Source organism: Ostrea edulis, chromosome 5 (genome assembly GCF_947568905.1).
Source record: "Ostrea edulis chromosome 5, xbOstEdul1.1, whole genome shotgun sequence".
Classification (NCBI taxonomy): Eukaryota; Metazoa; Mollusca; class Bivalvia; order Ostreida; family Ostreidae; genus Ostrea; species Ostrea edulis.
This window is the reverse complement of record NC_079168.1, coordinates 30,564,425-30,588,941: the sequence shown is the minus strand read 5'-3', so window position 1 is coordinate 30,588,941 and position 24,517 is coordinate 30,564,425. Positions and strand designations below refer to the sequence as shown.

Genomic DNA, 24,517 nt, shown 5'->3' with positions numbered 1-24,517 from the left:
TTTGCCGATGTTAAAACAATAAAGCAAATGGTATGAAATCCTACTCTATATTTTGATACATACATAGTCAATCTACATTACTACCAGAATTCACCCCCAAATTCCAGATAATTACCAACATATGTCGGAATGAATTCGAAAAAATGTCAATTAGTTTTAGTCGAATCTTAGCATTGCAACTAGTATTACATTGAATATGCAGCATTAGATATAATTTTTAAGTTGAATTCTCTACCCCAATTCATGAACTGAAGTCAGTAATAGCTCCAAATGACTCATCGTCGGAACCCACGGGTTTTCTCTCCGTTAAACTGTATTCATCAGAGAGCATTCTTACTTATACATTATTCATGAGAAAAATAAGTATACTTTATTGATTCAGATAAAGTCCTCTCGGAATGACTAAGCAATTAAATACCTCGTTATATACACCATTTGCATCGTTGTTAAAGATGGCTGCTGTAGAGAACATGTTCAACCTGACAGAGTTAAAAGAATTTAAGAGGGCTGCTTTGGATCATTTATTGAAAGGGATTGACGTATTTTTTAGTGTGAAAACAGGCGCCGGGAAGTATATCTGTTAACCGGCTCTCCATCCTATGTGGATGAAGGAGAACCCAGGCAATCGGTGTACAGTTCTCGTGATATGCCATTTGATCAGCAAAATGAAAGAGCAGACTGATTATTTGACAGACATAGGATTTTCGGCTACATACATCGGTAAGGATGCGAAAGAAGTAGATGGTATCAAAAGAGGCGACAGTCATTACAATTTATTTTCTCATTGCCGGAGGCTGTTGTTGGCAATCCCGAGTGGAGGGCAATATTTCTTGGTCTCGCAGGAGAGAGAGTTCGTCTTCTAGTTATCGACGAGGCACATACAGCTCTGTACTGGTAAGCTTAGTACAATCTCGCATTAGACATATTAAAACAAAAGTGTACTTGGATTTTTCAACACCTGAATATAGACTGAACTTATGATTATGGATGTTGCCTATCACAGGTTCTTTAAACCTGCACGGGTCATGGATGATATTCCTTCCAAATCATGCCGCCAGTTCCTTAAGCTCAAATTTACAAACAAAGGAACATATGCCGTCAACACAAGCAACATTCTTCGTCATAAGGGGGTTCAGTCGTGTATTCCAACTTATTTCAAGTTCAAGTCTACACCCTGTATTTCCTACAGCTATACTTCTACTATTGCATCCAAATTTTTTAATTATAAACAAACTTTGCAGTGCCTAGATATAGACCATCTTAAACGTAATCCACCAACGTGTTCTTGTTTTTCATCTTCTTTCAACTATAGTCCATATGGACGTGTCATTACTGGTGATGGTGATATAGTTGAAAATGAAGACCTTAAATCACTTATTCTAAAAGGTCTTAAACACTGTATTTTAATTGGCGATGACGATGGGCTAAATATGAAGAAGAAGAACTTGACACATTGTCAGAATGGGTTAAAAGCATAAGAAGGACATTAAAATTCCGCATTAGACATATGAAAACAAAAGTAAATACCATATATCCTTCTGTGTTTAGAAAACCAGAAGTGATAAAAGAGTTAGATAGGTTACATGAGGAATATGTTTTGGTTCCAACTGACGAAGCTGGTAAGAACATTGTCTTTGTTTGTAAGGCTCATTATTACAACTGTATTTTACACGAACTTGGCATTAATTCCACTTTTGGTAATTGTACTTGTACTCCAACTGCCCTTTCAAAAGATGAAATTCTTCGAAACCATGCTTCAGTTTTAGACACATTTAATATCCCAGTCAATGGGTCGAATGAATATGAGCTACAATACCCATACTAGATTTCTAAACTACATAAAAACCCTTCCAAGCAAAGATACATTGCTGGATCCAGTAAGTGCTCTACCAAGCCCCTATCTTTGCATCTCACCAAAATATTAACTGCTGTGAAGGAGAAACTTCAAACTTACTGTGCGACTACGTATGTCAGAATTGGTGTTAATCAAATGTGGATTCTAAAAAAATTCTAAAGAACTTTTAGTAAACTTGAAATCGCAAACTTTTCTCAAATCAATAGCATCAAAACCTGACTTTTCAACACTATACACGACCATTCCTCACGATAAAGTAAAGACTATACTTTTTTTTTTACATCATAGACAGTAGCTTCAACAAAAATAGAAAAAGGAAATATTCATATCTAGTGATCAGTCATCCAAAAACTTATTTTGTGAAACACCACTCTGATTCCACGCACAAGTACTCTGAAGTTGAAATAAAAAATATGCTAGAGTTCCTTCGTGATCTTTGGTGATCATGTCTTCCAACAGTCTGTTGGAATTCCCATGGGAACGAATTGTGCCCACTTGTTAGCTGACCTGTTTCTGTATTCATATGAAGCGGAATTTATTCAAAAACTTCTACGTGAGAAGAAACAACATCTTGCTGTGATAAAGATACTACATTTAATGACAATAACGATATTAAAATTGCTCAACATGCAGATGATTGTACTAACATGTTGAGGGACACAGACTCTTTGAAAAAATTGCTGCAGACAATTGCCGACTTTAGTAATGTCGCAGGACCTAAACTAAACTTAGAAAAAACAGTTCTTATTAACAGGCTCATACATAGATATGTATTCAAATGACTCGTATATTCATGGTGTAAAAATTACAAGAAACTGCATAAAATCACTTGGTATTTACCTGGGACATGATAAAATTGAATGTTACGAAAAGAATTGGACAAGCAAACTGGAGAAGTTAGAAAAAAATACTCAGTGTTTGGAAAAGACGGAATCTTACAATATTTGGAAAATGCACAATAATTAATACACTGGCAATCTCTAAAATACTATATAATGCTTTTATTTTAGAAAATCCTAAAGATGAATGTTTAAAAAAAACCTCAAAGCTAATATTTAACTTTATTTGGTAAAAACGAGAAAGAATTAAAAGAAATACACTTATAGGCAAAATTGAGCAAGGAGGTATTGGTATAATTGATATCGAAAGTAAATTCTATGCTTCCAAAGCATCATGGATAAGTAGAATATTAGATGTAGAAAGTGTTACACATAGAACGCTCAATAATATTTTGCAGCAATATAATATCTCTATTTTAGTTGTTTTAAAAACGTTTGAGAATAACTTTCTAGATTCAAATTTTTTTCAAAATGTTAAAACTCCCCCCTTTCTATGGAAATATATTTTCAGCTTTTAATAAATCCAAAAAGCCACTGGACATAAAAACTTTAAAGAGAGACGAGTTCCTTAGTCAGTTTATCTGGAAAAACAGACTCTTTCAATATGAATCAAAAACATTGTGTTTTGAAAATTGAATACAGAGTGGAATTTTATATATTAAAGATATTTTTGATGAACATGGCGAAATGCATACTATAATGTACTTTGCAGATAAATTGAGAAAGAGAAATAACATTTTTTGTGAATATTTTGCTTAAAAGGGCAATCAAAATCTATAAAGAAAAATTTGACTATAATTATTCAAAATACATTAATATAAAACCTGATGTACAGTTTTTGTTTAAAAATTATGTTGTAAAATCAGCTGAAATGTTAAAAGTAAATTTTACTACTCGGTGTTTATAAATATGAAGTTTCAAAAACCATTGTATGAAAATAGATGGAAAAAATGTTTTAATATCAGTTATTCTAGTTGGGAAAATGTCTATATCACAAAAATTAAAAAAATGTATGAAAAAAGAATAGCAGAATTTACCTATAAACTACTTAATGGTACTTTGAACATTAATGTATATGTAAGCAAATGGAACAAAGACGTGTCTCCATTATGTGAAAGATGCAATCTTGATGAAGACATAAAACATCTTTTGTTTGAATGCAAAATTGTTAAACATATTTGGGAGAAAATTAGCTCCTTTTTGAAGTTTGAAATTACATGGAAAACTATTGTACTCGGATACTATAATGAAATCAGTGAAAAAACATCCATTTTGAATAACCTTGTATCTTTTATAAGTTTTACTATATATAAATATAAAATGAAATGTAGACTACAGAAGGAGCAAATGTTGGAGCAAGATCTCCTACATAAACTTAAATATGAAATTCTTATTCAGAATATGGTAGTTGCCAATATTGGCAAGAATAGACACGATTTCTATAAGAATGCAGGAAACTGTTTGTAATTTTGAAATGAATATATTCTGATAGATAGGCATTGTGAAATGAATTTTTATTTATGCATTATGAAATGAAATTTCATAATTTATATGATTGTTGTGATGTGGAATTTATTTTGATGTATATATGAAATACACTATGATTATTATGATGTATGTACATTACAATTTTCTTATGCATGACATGTATTTTGAAATGCATCACTATTATTATCATGTATGCATTATATGAAATGGAAAAATGAATTTTTCTGATCTTTCTGATGTATGGTATGCATTATGATTGTTATGGTGTATGTTTGCATTATGAAATAAGTATTTTAAATAAAAGATAAAAAAAACCCCAAAAACCCAACAACATCTTGCTGTGGCCTTCAATTCGTCATTTAGATATATCGACGACGTTTTGTTTATTAACAATAATAACTTTCATTCATATGTCGATTCGATTTATCCCTTTGAGCACCAAATAAAAGACTCGCAGAGTCGTCCACTTCTGCTTCATACTTAGATATTTTATTGAAAGTAGACATACATAAAGGCAAAATGACAACTCAACTGTATGACAAACGGGATGATTTCAGTTTATCCATCGTCAACTTCCCATATCTATGAATCAATATTCCATTATCACCTGTATATGATGTTTATATATCGCAACTGATTCGATACGCAAGAGCTTGTTCTGCGTATAGTCAGTTTTTAAATCGGGGCAAGCTACTGACAAACAAGTTGATGGTACAGTGGTTTCAACAGTCTTGATTGAAGTCAGCATTTTGCAAATTCTATGGTCGTTATAACGATCTAGTTCGTCAATACAAACTATCATTGGGTCAAAGGCTGTCTGACGTGTTTCATAGTTACATCTATGTACACATAGCAACCGACTCTGATGGCATTGATAAACATACGTGGTTTATTTGTGGTTTCAGAAATAGCCGAGTAGTTACGATCAAATCTTGACCTAGGGATTCTCTCCTTATCTTCAAGAATGAGTGTTAAATTTCTCACCCTCGTGGACAAGATGAAATGATCTATGAAATTGAAATGTTAATAGAGAAGTTGGGTACCACCATTATTGATTTTAAAAATCTGTGTCCCGATACTAGAAGTTAATATGTATCCCATATGAATGTCAAATGATTACTTGCTCTATGTTAGATATTGATAGTGGTTAGAAACCTTCGTTGGATTCAACGGTAAGCAACACCTGTCTTCAAAATCATTACAACTCTACAAAAATATTATAAAGTCTTTCCAACAACATTTAACACGATCGCATTGCAAAGTATCACAGAACAAAAGCTTTTTATTGGCACAGAAGAAATATAGCAGTTTCGTGTAAAAAGGAGAACGAAAAGGAGTGAAATACAATTTCTTAATTTATATACCATTATTCTGTTTTAAGGAACCAGTGCATCTATAAATTTAATCATATCTTGATAGAATTAATGTTCCTTGTAACGCAAGACAATAAATGTCAAGCTGATTTGATTTTTGAGGGGGAGATGGATGTCCAACTTTAAACCATGTCATCATTAAAAAATCCATCTGACCTGCATAGTAGTCTCACACTACATACGATACTAAAATTATTCATCCAAATTAAGTACACCTCATGCAAGCAAACAAAAAAGGGTTCATTTATATATTTGTGCTTACTTTGGATGTTACAAGTGCGATTATATATTTTTATGCAATACTCTCAGAATGCTTGTTTATGAAAGCATAATTTTTCATCATTTTTTTTTTTAAAAACAAAGTCTATATGTAGCGTGTGTCGTTAGATATCCAATAACAGATGCATTAAAACAAATAAGTATTGATAGGATATACAAAATTATCAAGACACAAAACCATTACATTTACCTTGAAAACTCCCTGTCTCTTACAAAATACTTAGTCATTCGGACATTGTATAAAGAGTTACATTACACCGAGCCCTCGTACAATGTGTCCGTTTTTTATTTGTACCAAAAATGCTGATCTTGAGTTTCATTTGTTTAGATCCCTCAGCTAATTCCTACAATACATTCGTTTTCCATGATATTTAAAACTATAACCACATACCGCATTGCCAACAATAGGCCGCCAAAGAATTACGTCACATAAAATGCTTGTATTTTTAGATTCAATGAATGGGGAACATTCCTTTGGTTTTAAAAAGAAATTAGTGGGAAATGTCGGCAAACAACAGTTCGGACTGGAAGAACCAGACTGATTCCTACCAGAGAAGTCTTCCCCCTACAGTCTTACTCTGTACATTTGTGAGTAGTTCTCTATCTGTCATCGGGGCGGTGGTCATTTTTGTCACATATTGTATAGTTACTGTGGCCAAAAACCAGACGAGGCGGCTACTGGTGTACTTAACTATAGCCGACTTGTTGAATGCCTTGGGTAATCTTGTGGGGGCGCTGCACTACGCAGTGAGGGATGAATCTACTTACATGAATAAACTCTATAACATGTCTCTGGATTGCGATCTGCGGGACGATCAGATATGTATCATGCAAAGCTGCGTTTCAACGTTCGCGTCTCTGGCGTCTTTCTTCTGGGTAAACATCATTATGATCCATATTCTTATGACGTTAATCCATCAAAGGGAGTGGTCCAATCTCCGCAACAAAGTCATCTATCACCTTATCGCCTGGGGAGTACCGTGTAAGTATACAAAATACATATATATCATTCCTGATCAAAATCTCAATTTACGTTAATATAATTAATACACAGGAACGTGACGTTATAAAAGTTCCACTTAAATGTATATCTACATGTGATTTATGTTAACGAGAAGCCGCCTACTTTTGTTTCGTGAAAATGAATAATAATGGGACCGAGTGACTGGTTTAATATAGTGTAGCGTTATTTGGGTAATGTCAAAGCTGGCTAAGTGATAGTTATCTGGTGTTAAATGTCTGCTATTTAAAGTATTTTACCATGATTTCTATTGCTTGTAAATCTAATGAAAGTGTGGTGTTCCACATTGTGCAAGTATAATTTTTTCAATATAAAAGGTGTTTTAGTGATATTTTTGTATCGAAATTTCAAAACTAAAATATTTCTATTTGAGATTTTTGGGACATTTGTATGTGACGTAATACGTGTCCATTGTGGCAAAGCGGAAAAGCGTGAAAACATTCAAACAAGTCGTGAAGAGGAGTCTAATGAGATTCAATGGTTGGACGTATCATTGTCGTACATTATGCAGCATGTAGACTGAATAATTAGCATAAAAAGGTGGGAAAAGTTTCTTTACTTCTTTCCAAAGCGTCAGGTCGGAATAAAAGCTTGATATATATATTATAGACGTTCATACTTTAAACTAACGGAAAACCACAGGCTGTGTTCCGATCACTTTTCAAAAACTCAGAGCGACCCAGATTATTTAAAAGCTCGGTGAGAGAGGGACACACATTATCTAAGACAGTATAGAGATGAAGGAGCATGACCTCGACTTAAATGTGACGCGGCGCCAGACGTTTTTCCCAATTCCCTCTTGTCCGGAAAGGCCAGTGAAGATAAGACAGCCAAACCCTGTGGAGCCTTTTGATACCACCAGGAAATCGAAAAAGCTGACGTAAGTAATCTAATCAACAACAAACATATTCTAATTTTTTATTATGATGTTATTTGATCAAATAGATGAATCCTAAATATAATACGAATAGCCAAATAGGGTCCGCCGTGCACATTTATCTACCTCAGGTGCCGCTAGTGTACCCTGAGGTATATTGTTTGTATCCATTGTTGCGTACCTTTGTGTAGAAATAAGAAAGGCGGACATATATTCACTTCCAACCCAGATTTAATGTTGAAATGGCGAATCGCAATTCGAAGGTTGGATGAAAAAAAAACCCGAAAAGTTTTGGACGCCAGCTGCTCACGACCGTGTATGCGGTGATCACTTCACACCCGACAATTACACCACTACACTTCTTGGTTGGTTCGTTTGTTTTATTACTTTGAAATAATCGGTTCATGAATATATCTTGATTTTAAAATCATGATATAACATTTACAATGTAACGTTGAACACTATGCAATTTGTGATGAACGATAGGGTTGTCCAAATTATATATTTTGACACATTTCTTGGATTGTTAACGAATCACCATAACTTAATCAAGCTGTTTCTATCGACCCGACTTATATCTTGAATAAAATGAAAATACATGTGAAATAGCATTCCGAGTTTCATTGGTATTTAGGTGAGAGATTAAAGTCTTGCGCTATTCCATCTGCGTTTGCCTTCGCATCAACATTCAAGAATTAACCATGTAGTCGTGAAGGAGAGGAAAGATACAATGAAAGTGAAGTGAAGTGTGACACAACTAAGTATTAACCATGTAGTAGTGAAAGAGAGGAAAGATACAATGAAAGTGAAGTGAAGTGTGACACAACTAAGTGAAGTGTGGCGAAGACAATGATGCTAATATCGGTGGTGATTGTGTGGTGAATGAAGTGATGGTAGACTGGGTACAAGAAATCAGTGTTGATAGTGAAGGTGATGAATGTGAGTTGTTCAACCAGTCTGTCCAATGTGATATTGGCATAACCAATAGGTTTTCTACACAAAAATTGTAAACTAATCATAAAATGGTAAAATATTAAACAGGGTTCGAAAGTTAGGACCATTTCATGATGCTTTTTTTCTTCAAATTTTTGTACCGACAGCGCATGATTTGAACGTTAAAAGTAGCATACTTTCTATCAAAATCAATTGCTTTTCCATACTGATATTTAGACCTTGCATTGTTGAGAGGTATTCTTAATAAAGTAGTAGTACTACAATGAAAAGTTGACATATTCATTACACTGTTTCGGTATTGAAACCATATATTTTAATTACATTTGCATGATTTAACAAACTTCATATTTCCACATCTTTTAAATTCTTACACAGATTGTCCACCCCACCCCCCTGTAAAATGGGATAATTCTGCCTACCTCACCCATCCACTCACATCACTTTCACAACCAAAGACACCTGAAGTGTAAATATCATTATATAGATGTTATGTACATTCTCCTCTCTATAACCAATGAATGTCACTTTGTTATGACTCGATCAGCCTTCTTTTTCTGCTGGAAAAGTAGCAATTATACACGAATTCATAGTCATTATATACAGCCCTGTTTTTCTTGAGTGTTTATCTCTAGTAACAGTACAACTTATAGACTTACATTTTGTATACATGGAATTCGTTTTCATATTATCTTCAACATGGGCCTCTGTTACATATGGCAAGAGATCATAATGGTTTGACGTCATTTGTTTATACCCAGTAGTGGGCCAGTCTACGTTCTTTTCTGCTGGTGCTGGCGACTTTATCACCGTCCCTCTAAAGTTGATATTCCGTTCGTATGCTTCCAATCGACACAAAAATCATTAACTAATGTAATTTTGGTTCGTAGTCACTGTCATCGTATATGCGTTTACTATTGCCAGTCGCAATCAAAGCCGTATATTTAGAGCAACAACTGGAATCTTTTGTACATGACAATAAAATCCTATCCCCATTACCCCATCCTTCCTCAGCACATGCATTTTTTGTAATAATGAAATTCAATATAAACAATGATACAGCACGAAATGTCGGTCAATATTCTTTGGGTTGTATTCACATCTCCTATGAAAAATCGATTAGATTGGGGTTGGGGGTGTTTGTGAGCATACATATACATGTACATGTTAAAGACTAGTAGCTTGCCTTGTCAATTTGTACTGTCCCAGCTGTTGTCAAATTTAATTTTCTGTTTGCAATACAAATCATTTGAAATTAATTTGCAAATGAATTTAAAATAGATATGAATTTGAATAGGTTCTACATAAGGCTCTTCACTAATTCGAGCCAGACACCTTGGAACATGTCGACATTGACTCTACACCTGAATCAGAAACAGCGGGGAGTCAAGCGTCAGCCACAGGAAAGCCACTGAAGTATTGTTAGATCACGAGACAGCATAGCAATCAGCGGAGTCCGCCACTACTGTCAACAAAAGTACGGCTACCAAGCAATGCCAGCCCACTCTTCAGATTCCGCCACTACTGTCAACAAAAGTACGGCTACCAAGCAATTCCAGGCCAGTCTTCAGATTTCACAGAGGACCAGAAGAATTCAAGTATCAATGGACAAGGAAAATATAAAGACCGAGTCTAAAGGTGTTCAGTGTTCAAGCTTGAATGATGGTATTTCACTTTGTGTGGATGCTGGCCTTGCGGTTATTACCTAGCAACCGTGTTCACTGCAGTGTGAATCAGATTTTGATGATAAGATGATGAGACAGATAGCGTAAGTAGTGATGATTCTGAATTGGTAGGAGATTATGCACTTCCCACCCGAGAAAGAACGACAATGTTTAGTATCCAAGGGATAGCTGACCAAACTTTTACAAACGTGTAAGGACTGTTTACACCAGAAAACTGGAACAGTTATGTGAACCATTTGGAAAGCCACTAATCACACAACAGTATGGCATTGACCAACCTTTTTATAACTGGTGCTATAATGTTTAGTGGGTGTAATGATTCAAAGACACTAAGGCTGCTCGAACATTACACGTACAGATTAGTAGTTTTCATTTGGGATTTTCATCAGCAGACCCTACGCAATGAATTCCAGGGAGCACGACTCAGTTAAGGAGATGCTCGGTGTGATTCCCTGGACACACGGCAAAGTTCGGTTCCTACACTCTGATGGAGTTAGAAGCAGGAAAGATTTAGGACTTCCAGTTAGTTCAGGTATATGCTATAATATTATGAATTTTGATTAAAGAACAAGGTACGATTGTCTACATAAAAAGGCCCCAAAATTTTCTCTCTATAAAATGTGTCTGGAATTAAACTTAATTAGGGTTTTAAGAAAGTAAAATATATGCCAGGTATACTATGTCAACAAAATTAGAATGGTATTCCTAAATGGATAGCATTATGACATCACGAACAAGACATTTCCCGCCTTTTTCTCAAAATAAGCCTGAAAACTGTCAAATGTCATACAGATTATTGCTCAGGAAAAGATGTGCGCATTTGTCGAGCAAAATGAAAATTATATATATTGTGTATTATTTTAAGATGAAAAACATGCTTGAATATGAATTTGCTTGACGCATGCGCTGTATGTTTTCTGAAAGGAAAACCACATGGATTTGTGGATATTTTCATTGAAAATGGCATTTTTGCAATTTTATGTCAACTTCAAGTTCTTGTCATTTGGCACAAATCATGTTGCTGATCAAATTGAGCAAATTTTGGGTTTGCTAATCTATTCCTTATTTGAATGCCAGGGTTTGAGCTCCAAGTGAAATCATCGATATTTTGGGCCAGATGACTTTAGAAGCTGTACCTACTTCTTTACAATTACATTTACTTAGTACTGATTTGTAGTATGTTTGTATAAACATGTATTGTACGGTAATTATAATTTCATTTATAAATATAAAATTAAGAAATTACAATAACCTATGACATAAATTACGCATATAAATGTTATGTTATTATAAATTCTCTACTGCAGTTTTAGAACAATGAAGTGATATCATCCACCCACCTGGAGCTCAAGGGACTGAAGGTTTTTCTCAGCATTTGAATGATTTCGACATTATTATTGAGAACCTTGTAACTGACAGACATAGGATGGTCAAAATAATATGAGAGATGATCACTCAGAAATCAATCATGTATGTAAACTTATCAAATATATTTTGCATACTGTATATTTTAGGGAGACACACAGTATATGCAAGCATACAGATTAATCAATAAAACAAATTTTTGTTCAAAAATGAATTTCCCAAATCAAAACTGAAACTCGTCTAAGAAAAGAGACTGTCAGCATATCAGGCCCTGTATTAAGAGTTCCGTGAACCACTGCTATCGGACTATAGCATCTTTTGGGGATGATGGGATGGGAAGCAGTTAAAATGGTACTCTCTAGGCCAGCGTTTTTCCAACATTCATATTGAATGTGAGCATAGTGCTTTGAACGAGGGGAACTTTGCCTCAGAGAAGGTAGTTATTTTGTACTTTACATTATCTTTTGTGACTATTTACAGGATACAGAGTATTGAGAACCAATTGTTCCGGCATGGTTCGGAAAGAATATCATCCATGACCCGCGGTGGTTTAAAGAGTCTGCGATCGACAACGTCCATGGTCATAGAGTTCAGTTTATATTCTGATGCTTCTTCAAATAACGTATTTAAAACTCTTAATGGAAGAGTAAAGCTTTGTATGAATATGATGTGCACCTAATTGTCTGTTGACGTAATGTACATGTAAAGGTGTATCAAAAGTGACATAATTTATATTTGGTCTTTTATATAAAATGTGCCTATGATTGAGTTTCTGTCTTTGAGTATTTGGAAAGAGATCCATCACATTCACGTTATTTCCTAGTAGAATAGTCAAATTTCCTACAAATGGAAATGCCGTACCTAGAGTCCTGATCCAGTACTCTTCTCATTGTCTACGAAAAGAGGTACTAAATGTTGGATTGTTTGTATGATGGTAAATTTTTTCTAAAATCCTTACCCTTGGGACAAGATGAAGTGGTCTGGGGAATTGAAGTATTTATAGAGATGTTTGTTATCACCAGTATTTTTTTGAAATATGTATCCCGATATTCTTTTATTAAGTGAACTCTTAGTTTCTCTCACATACATTAAAGGTATACACGCTGTAATTTGCGTCAATTAAAAACAAGAGGGAAATTTATTTATTTTGTTTATTGAATAAAGTTAAGAACTTGTTGCAATTTACGCAATTGAAATCGAGCGCGTTAAAAAGATGTCAAATTATAATTAATTACTTTCCTGCCAGGAAAGTAATGCCTCTTTTTGAATATTAAACCACCACGTGACACCGAGAGCCATATTTAGATTTATAAACAAAGATGGCGTCGCGAAAGCGTGGTGGACCGTTACGGTTTGGGAGCCAATATTGTCAGAAAGAAAAGAGAGGAAAAGAAATAGGAAAGAGAAAGGAGCAGAGAAAGAATATATATTGGAGAACACTATGCTCAGTGGAATGCTGTACGGGAGAATATGAAGTTCATCGACAACTTTTCTACTTGACAGGTTTGTAATGTGTGGTTAGGCCTAGCTACTTTCTTTCCAGTTGATTCAGAAGGAAAGGCAAATATTGCCTTACGTCGGTGACTCCAATGACTTAACTAACTATCGCACGGTATTCGTCCATGTTTCATAGCTCTACATATTTAATTTATCCTATAAAACCATTGACTTTCCGACGTGACAGATGATGAGGCCCCAGAAGGGGTAATTTATATTCGTTATTTGTTTTAACCTTTTACAGCATAAGGAGTGAAAAGAAGTTATTACTGGATGCATATGTGTATATGAACGGCAAAATGGAGTTAATTCATTAGCGGATTAGGCGATGGAATCTACACATCCATTGTGTTGATGACTGTGAGTGCTACTAGCTGTCACTGGATGGGTTGAGATAGTTCACAATGACATTCATGAAATCACCCACGCAAAATTTTATCCTCATGTACTACAATTTCTTAATTCTTTGCCATGACATTTTATATCATTTTGAAATTATATGAAGAAACTACAAAAAATTCTGAAATTTATGAATATTATACCCATAAAAAATGAGTTCACAAATAACATTGCAATAAGTTTTGTACAAAAAGGTATTTTTCAATGAAATATATGTAGTATAAATATGATATTTGACTTGCTTATGAGCAGGTTGCTGTAGATCACTCTGAATTATATCAGCGAATTATAAAATTTACAATCAGATACAGTAGCACACATGATGTATAAACTGAAGTACACAAATCACTTCCTCAAAGTTTAGGTGCACACTAGCTGTTAAACATAAAAGGTTGAATTCTTCCTGCTGCCTTTACTGTGACTTGCTAAACTTTTGATGACTTTTTTAGAATACTATGCTCTGCCTGTACTTTTCTTGTTTCTATTCTCAATATGTCATTTAGTCACCAAATGCCCCAAAATATCCAAGTCTTGAAGCAAATCTTCAAAGTTTGTAAAACTATGTGCATGAGCAGCACTGTCTGTGGACATAAAGCACATTTCAGTGTAATGGTAATTTAAATACTTTTCAATTTGAAATACAAAATATATTATACATTATATACATTATATATGTAAAGACAACGCTATTACATATATATATATATATATATATATATATATATATATATATATGTGTGTGTGTGTGTGTGTGTGTGTGTGTGTGTGTGTGTGTGATAGCGTTGTCTTTACAATTGTATATATACAATACATGTATATAATATATGTAATACATGTATATCATAATATGATTTTGTCTGGTGCCATATTCATGCATTCAAATCACTGATTGTATTTTGAATATTATTGTTTCTATGATAAGATAAGATAAGATAAGTTTATTCCAATTTTGGGCCCAGAGGGCATAACAGTAAGCCATTTTATAAAGAAGGAAATTCAAAAAAGAAAGAAAGTTTACAACATTAACTACAGGTTACAGAGACTGCAAACTGCGTGTGGATGCAGCATGTTGGGGAAACAAGTACATACATATACGAATTGCTAATCATGTATATCTACAAGTAGATGGACAGTATCAGTATTATACCAATATATGAATAATAAACTATAATGATTTTTGCAGTTTTAAAGCATTACTTCTTTTTCTGAAAGTTTGCACTAAATATTCACTCAATTTGACAATTACTGGTTTGTCTTCATTAATCATCAACGAAGTAAATTTGTCCTTATTTGTTAGATAGATAAATTTTTTGTTGAGCTTGTATATACCATTAAAAAATATATTTCTCTCTTCAACATAGAATGGGCAATCAGTAAGGAAATGAAATTCATCTATAATATGTGCCTTTGCCAGTAATTGTTATTGTGCTTGTCCATATACATCATTGTCATTGTGTGCCTGGATCTAGAAATTTTTCTCGGGGAAATGGGTTCCACCCCATGTAATATTTTTAGGGGCCAATCAAAGTGAGGGCCTATCATTTAGCACTGAACAACTGAAAGTGCTTGAAAAAGTTAGATATATTAATTTACTACCCTACTCAGGTGGTGTTGGTTCAGACCCTCAATCCAACAACAACAACACCACCCCCTTTTATAACTGCTCTTAACATATAGCCCCTACAAACAGAATTAGATATCAAATTTAAAAGAAAATGTGGGGGATGTAATAAGAATTGCACAGTAGGATATACTGAAAATATATAAATATAAATGATATCTATGTTTATGTACTACATAGTCAATGTAGAAACAAAGGTGAATGTAATATTCAAATATAAACTTTCTCTTACAGATATGTTCAAAGCCAGCACTCAGTTAAATATACTTCTACTCCTGTGCACAGCCAGGCAGACCCGACGCCTTTTACGGGAAAATACATTATCTCTGATATTTCTGCAGAATCCAGACAAGCAACCAGTGATCAGTATGTTAAGATTCAGCTCAACTTTTTCTTCATCTTGAAATGAAATATCAGTATATGTAGAATACGACTTCAGATGGTTTGACTATGGATTGACTATTGTTTAGTAGGTTTTTTCAATACCTATACAAAATTAAACTAAATTTTCAGTCATATTTCAATGCTGACTGTTATAACTACATGTAGTAGTTTATATACTTATACATAGTACATTGATGTTTCTTTTGTAAAGAAATTTTTTAGTACTTGGTCAAATGTACTTTATTTTACAGAGGAGGGTCAGGTGTTGAAGAGTTCGAGCGAGGCCCATCAATCAGGTATGGAACTGACACTATCTGAATAGCAAAAATATGAATCAAAACAAGAGATGTGTGTGCGTGTTGTGCATGTGTAAATAATTGCATGTACATGCAATTAAAGCATTTATTTTACAGTAATATTATGATATTCTGGTATTCAATCTTATAATTAAAAAAGATTTTTAAGATACCTTTCCAAAGCAATTTATATTTTCAATTGATTTCCCTTATAAATGATGTAAATCTAATGAAAATGATACAAAAAAAAAAACAAAAAAAACCAACAAAAAACAAAAACGTTTTCTGTACAGTAAGAAAACCAAAGTGTGCATCATCCTTTCTGAATCCATTTGATTGAGTATCAGTAATTATCTATGTGTTGATCCTGAATCTAAGCTAGTTAATTGTGTGTAAGTTCAGATAAAAGTTCTTCCATATTTGTTGGCTGGGTTGCACAGCGTGGGCTTACAAAATAGTGAAGGGGGGGGGGGTAGGTATCCCAGTAATATGATACCTACTTTGTGTAATCAACTCCTCTCACACCTCTAACTTGATCAACGTTCCTCAAACTTTGTACAGTTGTTTAATATGGATACACTGAAGATGTGCTTGACTGTGCCTTTTTGAAATTCTTGATACTTGATAGAGTTTTTATGCTTCCCAAACATTTCCTTTGAGAGCATATAGTCGCTGTTATATCTGTCCATCTGTCTGTCCAAGCTCATATCTCCTAAACTTTTCATCAGAAATTGATATAATTAATAAAAAAATGTTCCTTGACAAGGACTTTCAAGATTATTTTGGAAGGGTCAAGGTCACTCAGGACACATAAAATTTCCTTATTTCAACAATTTTTGATATAGAAGTTCCCATATCCTAAACCTTTCATCAGATATTGATCACAAATATTCCTTGAGACAGGGACTTTTGGACCAAAGTCATCTTGGAAAGGTCAAGGTCACTCAGAACATATACCTTACATAAGTAAAAAGTTTTTTATTTCATCAGTTTTTGAACAGGTACATGTACATTGTATATCCTACAAATAAGTAATAAGCAAATGTCTTTCAGACAAAGGTCACTCAAGGTCATTTTGTAAAGGTCTAGGTCAATCAGAACATATACCATATAGATGAAAATACTTCATTTCGGATTTCCACTATATTTCAACAGTTATTGATCTTTTGGACCAAGGTCTATCAAGGTCAACATCACTCAACATACCTCACATATGTAAAGACACCTTCCTTTCAACAGTTATTGATCATTGTGCAAGTCATTCATCATATGAAGTTAAGTTGCAATTTGGGGAGCATCCATCAGATTTACTGATATTCTTGGTTTTTTTTAGATTGAGTATTGACATATCAGAGGAATCTGGCACTTTAAAAGGAGATGATGATGAAACTTACTATCCAAGTTTCAACTTCCACTCAATTAGAAGAGGATAAGAAATCCAGATTTGAAAATTGACTCCTATTCAGAGTGACATGAACATATTTCAAAACTATATGACAGTGTCTATACAATATTAAATTTGCTGTAGGTAGACTGTAGTAATATTTTTCTGCAACCAAAGTTTTAAACACATCATTGACATTACTTTATAGACTGGGCATATTTCTTGTAATTCAATACATAGTTTTCATATAACAGTAGAAGACATCAAAGCATCCAATTGCCATATGTTGAAAATAAATGTTTTCTCCAAGTAGAATATCTATTGATCTTATTACTTATAATCTAACAAATTATTTTAGGGGCGAGATCAAATATCCAATGTTTGACACATCTTTAGTGCTATTGATACAAAATTGAAACTAAATGGATAGAGCAAGTAGTCTTTTACCAAAATTGTAAATTTGATGATCCCCAGAGTAGGGGTTTTGACCCCAGGGTGGGGCCAAACTTAGTATATAGTATTAATGTGCAAGTTTGCTAATACTGTATAACATCTAAATGTATACTTAGGAATAGCAGAAAATGATGTGCAAAAAATGGTGAATTTCAATCAAAACCCAGGGTTATGATTGATTGATTATGATGAGTCCAAATTCGTGATATCTTTTGATGTTTTAATGTTAATACACCTATTATTTAAAGCCTTTCATCAGTGTTTGCACATTTGAAGGCAGTGAAGTTTTAAGAACACATCTTGTTTTATACTGTTGCTGAACATTAGAATTTAGCTTAGATATTCAGAACAGGAAATTTTTTTCTAGTTTTCCTAGCCCATGGAAGTAGTGGCACTTTTTCACTAGTATTCAGGTGACCGACAAGACCCTTTTTTGGTACCAACGTTGTGACCTTGGGAGTACTTTTAAGGAATTTGGTATATAAATTCTTTTTGGAAAGACATTTCAATTATTGACATGATCTTTGACCTTGGAATTTATCATTTTGATTTGGTACCAAAGTTTTTGACCTTGTTTTACTTTACTTGTTCTTTATTACCACTAGTGTTTCACAAACATATTTTCTTTTTACATTTTTTCAAGGGTGCAGTAATATTTGGAGTCACATGGCAATTTTAATAGTCTCCCATTTACATGAAAATAAAAAAGAAAGTCATTGAATATGAAATTCTGTTTTAATTATTTTCTCAGCATAGAAAACAAAATTCTAAAGTCTCGATGGAATATATCCAGTATACTGGTCTGGGTATTTATCTTGTATTGCCCACACACACCTTTGAATGAACCGCCTCAATCCAACACCAAGGCACCCATGATCTCAAGAGGATAAAACTTCTAATGTGCACCATACCCTTGTTGTAATCTTCATCCTGTGGCAAAGCATACATTTGAAGCACGAGCTCATGAAGGACTAGAAGTAGAAATCCTACAATCAATATAGTATCTGATAGTACTTTTGTAGTTGTCGAACAAACTGACTGTTATATCAAATTTAAGTTAGCCAGTGCATTTGTAAAGATATATTCAGCATGTTAAACTTGCAGGGTACTGAGACTGGCACCCATTTGGCCCTCTATCTGTTTAGGCAGATCTAAACAGCTGGCCTCCAACTGTGTTTGATCATAGGGATGAGGATTAAATCCTCCTTGTCAGACCTGCTGCATAATCAATGTTTTGGAAGAAATGTTAGCTGTATTAGCAATTCTTTCCTTTCCTCGTCTGTTATTTCTATGTGTGCCTGCAATACATAATTATTAAAGTCAATGATTTATGTTTTAATTATATGAAAAGCATTTTGCATACATGCAAGGTGAAGATAACGAACAGTGATCAATCTCATAACTCCTACAAGCAATACAAAATAGATAGTTGGGCAAACACGGACCCTGGACACACCAGAGGTGGGATCAGGTGCCTAGGAGTACATCAATTTTATTGAAAAAATTAATTTGTCTTTTATATGTACTAAGTCCCTTTATCTCTCATAATGAGCAAGAACTACCACATCTCCACTGTGTGGGCCTATGGTGGGACTTTGTGCCTTTTGCCCCCCCCCTTATTGGGCTTGATGTTGAGTTGCTCTCCCATCTAATTTTGTTCTAGGACATACACTTGGTCTTAATGGACTTTTACATTTATTTACAACGTGGAATTCTTGTGAATACCAATGGAACTTCTGAAGTATTCTTATATATTTAGATCTATATAATATAAATATATACACCTTACTGGAATTTATTAATTGTAAAAATGGGTAATATAATAAATATAGCACCAGCTTTGGACGAAGAAAAAATACATGTAAGAGAGACAATTAAATCACAATGCATTGCACGTCTATAAAGCTCTAGTACCACGAGTATATTATATTCTATAGGCCTACATTGTATGTGTGAATGGTAAATGCATGGTTTACATTGTTTTTTGGAAGGGGTAGTATTTTATGAGAATGTGTTTCATCAATTTGTCAAAACCAACATGCATTATTGGTTTTTTAAAGCGTAAATTGACTCTAACAGTATTCGTTACAAAATAGATCTATATTCAGCAAGGAGTTTGTGTTTCCCCTTCAGTGCCCCTTATGTTTCGTGAAGCAAAGTACACATGGCCATGTTTGTAGTTCAAAACATCGTACAAGTCGAGATCTAAGATGGCAATCGTCTTATTTTTATAAGATGGTTATCTATTAAAGCCGCCAGTGTTAACAATGTCCTACGTAAAGAAAAATATTCAAATGACCCTCTTTTCAATGTCGATAAAGTAAACAAATAGCACATACCTCTTTTCCCATCTGATTTCCCGCGGACATGCGCGTTGAGCTTAAATACGCACTTCCTTCATTCATATTCATGAAAAAGCAGTAACTCAATAATTGCAGAAAACGCCTAATTACTTTGTTATTACAATGATTAATTATTCGTAAATTTGTGGAAAGTGTTATTTTAAACTAAACAATACGTTTCTTTGTTCATCTTATCTTTTTGTTTTAGAAAAAAAAATCGCCTTTTCCGTCGCGTGTATACCTTTAAGCCACATAGATTTCACTCAATAACATAGACAACGTTAGAAGATTTACAAGTCAAATTATCAAATGTTTTTGGTACAGAAAACGGTGATACGGTGAGATTACTACTAAATGAATTTCTACAAGTTTTACAACATTTCACAGAACATTTTGAGATCGAACACATGAGATCTGAAAAGGAATTATTAAAATATCCCTGAAAGGAACATGACAATTTTTAAATTGGGTATATGAGTTTTCATTTCTATCAGTTTAAATCAATCTCCTGATGTTGAACCTGTGCGAGAGGCGAAGACAGCACCATAGTGTAACTAGAGTTAGATGTTTTTATATTTGATTACGTGTATTGTGTCTCCCTTTCCCAGAAGGGGGGTATATTGTTTTAGTGTGAATTCTTTCTTCTTGACCTTTTATGTAAAGGTCAAATAATAGAACTTTTGGGCTATGCCTTAGTTCTTAGTTATTAATAAACTTCCTTGTGCTAAATTAGTTTGTTGTATGCGAATGTTGCGTACCCATGAACATAGACAGACTGACCATTATATGCAATGCTGGTTCTAACCAACGTCACATCCCCAACACTATTTTACCGATCGAACACTCTCTGCTAGTCCCTTGGATAGGATAGAGCCTTATTACATAAAGCAACTTATGTAATATCTTCAGAACTTATGATCTGTTAAGAATATATTCCATGTGTTTAGTGTGCATGTCTATGTCTCATTGTGTTATCAATGTGTAAAATCGTATATTTGTTAATCTTTAATTTTAGGTTTTATCATACGATTGTGAACTAGTAAATTGAAATCCTGAGATACCCAAACAATTGTCTGATATCTTTACTACGGTTACACTAGTATTACTTTGTCTGTTGATGAGGTAAATCAGACCTGTGGATACTGTCCACCATCGCTGACGTCAGGGCATATAACTTTTGTCAGGAAGACCCCGTAGCAACAGGGCGAACCAGGTTTGAAGATGAACGTCCTACACAGATCAGGCGAATTTAAATCCAGTGTACTGCATACATTGGGTGTATTTAAATCCAGTGAACTGTTCAGAGGGAAAGACAGTAATTACACAGGATTTTACGGTTGCCTTTCCTAACATCTGTCTCACCTAAAATACTACCCTTCTACAGGCTATATATTGCATGTTTCTTGTATGAGTAGTAATGAAATAAAAAAAAAAAAAACCCAGTAGAAATGTGATTTATCAAAGTTAATCTTTCTGATTTTATTACATTGAAAATCATGGTAAAATCCTTTAAAGGCGTACATAATATGTAATGTGTTATATATCATATGAAAACATGATGAAATGTAGATAAGTTTAGAGACAAGTATCCTTATTCAAATTGATTGGCTTGATAAAAGTATTATTACAAAACATTTCAGTGGTTATAACGCTGGTAGCAATCTTCTTTAACGCTCTTGGAGAAGATTTCTCTATCAGCAGTGGACCATGGTGCTGGATTAAGGGATGTTTAGAGCCCCAACAAGTCATATTCTGGATGACATTTACAAGAACGGGCTGGGAAATCCTTACGTACTTTCTAACCATGGCGTTCTACATAATCATGAAATTCTACATGGTGAAAACGGTGAACATTTTATTTACTTTTCTGTTGTGCACGTGGAGTGCATTTAGACGCTTTATGATATTTTAAGTCATTTTCTTGTGCGATATATATTTCAATATTAGTCCGTTTCTTGATGATTCACTTTTTGCAGAAGGATATTTCTTTACTAGTATATTTTTAAAGATGTACTTTTTAAGCAAATTAAACTGAATTAATCTCTATCAAAATACTTTATTGGTACATTTATTGCAGATTTATTTTTTAACATTTCTTTGTTCTTTTCTATTGCAGTCAATGCGTTTCAAAGATCAAAGTCACAACAATCTCCGAAAAGAGGACGAGTTATATATCATGATATTCTTCGTTATTGTCATTCTCCGAGTGGTGGGTACAGTTCGCTATGGTATCGCTATTTCGAAAACAATAAACCGCAGCCTCTATGAGAAGTTCAGTTCCACAGACATGGTTCTTCTGCACATCCAGAGTGTTGGAGACAGTGCGCAGGCGTTCTGTAACTGTATCTTATTCTGCATTCGAGACACCGAAGTCAGGCGGGAATTGTGGAATCGAATTCGTAGGTCACGATGGGAAAGACAGCCGTTGTTTACTGAGTTGATGGAATTGTAAATTAAAACAAGCGGTAATCTTGTGCATATAACACAGGTTTAGAGACATACTATAACATGAAAAAATTGTTGACGCAAAGTAAGTCCTTTAGAATAGTGTAACACTAATATTTGGATATCTTAATCCTGATTTTCATGTACATCAATTATACGAAAGTCCTTAATATAACCCACTGCTGAAAATAGGACACTTCTTTTGACAAGATTATAGTGTACTATGATCAAAGATGAAAACAACGAACAGTGACCAATCTCACAACTCCCACAAGAAATACAAAATAGATAGCTGGGCAAACACAGACCCCTGGACACACCAGAGGTGGGACCATGCATAGCGATGTCTGTTCGTCCGTAATTCCTTCCAGGGTTTTTTGTTTATATTTTAATTTCTTGGTCACACATCAAGCTAAAAATTGCTGCATAGCTTCTTTGTGAGACACTTAGAATCATATTGCAATTTTGAATCATTTCAACCTCTTTCATGAGTGTTGCCATTTTATTTGAAATTAAATGTTATATTGTTGTCGGTCAATTCTTTCCACAGTTTTCAAGTAAGGTCCTTGTTTTACATGGATTTTGTAAGGGTATTGAAGAACTTCATGTGGTAAGGATTTGGATTTCATCATTTTATGAGAAGATAACTCTTGTTGAACTCAGTCAAGTTTCAGTAAATATTAGAAAGTGAATGCATATTTTTTTCCATTATCTCCTCTCAAAGTTTTCAAGCTAACTAAGCTTTGATAAATAACTGGAAACTGGAGATGTGGCTATTGCAAGTATTTTGATTCCAAATAATATGTTATTTTTTATGTTTGAAAACTTTAGAGATAGCTGAACTTCATCATGTATGTTTGGTAAATATTTTACACACAGAGCTCATGATTTGTTTATTTACCTCCTGTCACAATTTTTAAGCTGGGACCTATATTCATACGATACGAGAAGAAAGTATGTCTTAGGTTAGTGATGGCTGACCCTAACTCTAACCCATGTCATATATATATATATATATATATATATATATATATATATATATATATAAAATTTAATATATATATATATATATATATATATATATATAAAATTTAATGTCGAAATATGAATGAAGAAATCGGCACAGTTGTTATATAATTTAAAAGATTATAGTCCAAAAATGATCAACGATTAGTTCCTGCTAGTACTGTCGCCTTACAGCTCTTCAGGCAGTTTCTCTTGAATGTTTCCGTTTCATGAAACGTATATGCATATTAGGTTACATGTATGTGAAACTGACATTGTGAATATGAAATACATCACAGCATTGCCTTGTGGATCAAAACATATTATATGAATTACTAGTAACAAAATAATCAAAGTAATGAATGAAAGATGAAGAAAACGAACAGTGATGAATCTCATAACATATTAGAGTATCTACATACATCAGATAAGTCTTTGTGATCAATGGATAATTAATCCTGTGAGAACAAATGAGAGAAAACAGGAAAAGAAATACAACGTAATGATTAGGTACAAATGTACATGCTGGATTATACACTTTTCACAATATATATATATATATATATATCATATATTATAGTAATTATTTCTTCACTTAGGGCAGTTATGTTCATTTAAGAGTTCATTGCTATTTCTGTGCTTTATATAAAATATTTCAAATGCAATGTGTATCATGTATGATCCTCTTAAATGTACGTTAAATAACTGTATCCCATTTCCATTCTCAATGACCGTGTAGCGTAAGACAGCGTGGCGAGAATTCCATCGTCATCGAAAGCATGTTTATAGACTTGCCTAGATGGTCGAGCAATCTAGCGCGCTGGTTACATGTTGCTAGGAGATTTGATTCCGCAGGTCGTGATTCCAACCCCGGGTAGGGCGGAAGTGGGTATTCAAATAAAGTGAAATTTTTTGTATATATATATATTTATTCTGTCGCGTTGAATGTTACAATGGA

At 33.8% G+C, this 24,517-nt stretch overlaps 2 protein-coding genes across 3 annotated transcripts; both read left to right on the top strand.

Annotated features, from left to right (window-relative positions):
* Positions 1 to 473: 473 nt before the first annotated feature.
* On the top strand, positions 474 to 23,083 carry LOC125649914 (G-protein coupled receptor 157-like). Its single transcript, XM_048877774.2, has 4 exons — positions 474 to 894; positions 6,285 to 6,816; positions 21,750 to 21,955; positions 22,226 to 23,083. The coding sequence occupies exons 2-4, from the start codon at positions 6,336 to 6,338 to the stop codon at positions 22,559 to 22,561; spliced, it is 1,023 nt and encodes a 340-aa protein (XP_048733731.1). The 5' UTR covers positions 474 to 894; positions 6,285 to 6,335; the 3' UTR covers positions 22,562 to 23,083.
* Positions 12,828 to 18,626, top strand: LOC125649929 (uncharacterized). Of its 2 annotated transcripts, XM_056165751.1 has the most exons (4): positions 12,828 to 13,236; positions 15,485 to 15,616; positions 15,886 to 15,930; positions 17,264 to 18,626. In XM_056165751.1, exons 1-4 carry the CDS (start codon positions 13,053 to 13,055, stop codon positions 17,266 to 17,268), a joined length of 366 nt encoding a protein of 121 aa, XP_056021726.1. In that variant the 5' UTR covers positions 12,828 to 13,052; the 3' UTR covers positions 17,269 to 18,626. The 2 variants fall into 2 exon arrangements, with proteins under 2 accessions (XP_056021726.1, XP_056021724.1); XM_056165749.1 differs by lacking the exon at positions 17,264 to 18,626 and having other exon boundaries at positions 15,886 to 16,158.
* Positions 23,084 to 24,517: the final 1,434 nt, after the last annotated feature.

What these genes read in the sequence shown, in the direction of transcription:
- LOC125649914 (XM_048877774.2), top strand. Translation starts at nt 6,336, where the DNA reads ATGTCGGCAAACAACAGTTCGGACTGGAAGAACCAGACTGATTCCTAC. An exon ending in TATCGCCTGGGGAGTACCGT is followed by an intron (nt 6,817 to 21,749) that starts GTAAGTATACAA and finishes AAAACATTTCAG; the next exon opens with TGGTTATAACGCTGGTAGCA. An exon ending in AATTCTACATGGTGAAAACG is followed by an intron (nt 21,956 to 22,225) that starts GTGAACATTTTA and finishes TTTCTATTGCAG; the next exon opens with TCAATGCGTTTCAAAGATCA.
- LOC125649929 (XM_056165749.1), top strand. Translation starts at nt 13,053, where the DNA reads ATGGCGTCGCGAAAGCGTGGTGGACCGTTACGGTTTGGGAGCCAATAT. An exon ending in ACAACTTTTCTACTTGACAG is followed by an intron (nt 13,237 to 15,484) that starts GTTTGTAATGTG and finishes TTTCTCTTACAG; the next exon opens with ATATGTTCAAAGCCAGCACT. An exon ending in AGACAAGCAACCAGTGATCA is followed by an intron (nt 15,617 to 15,885) that starts GTATGTTAAGAT and finishes TTTATTTTACAG; the next exon opens with AGGAGGGTCAGGTGTTGAAG.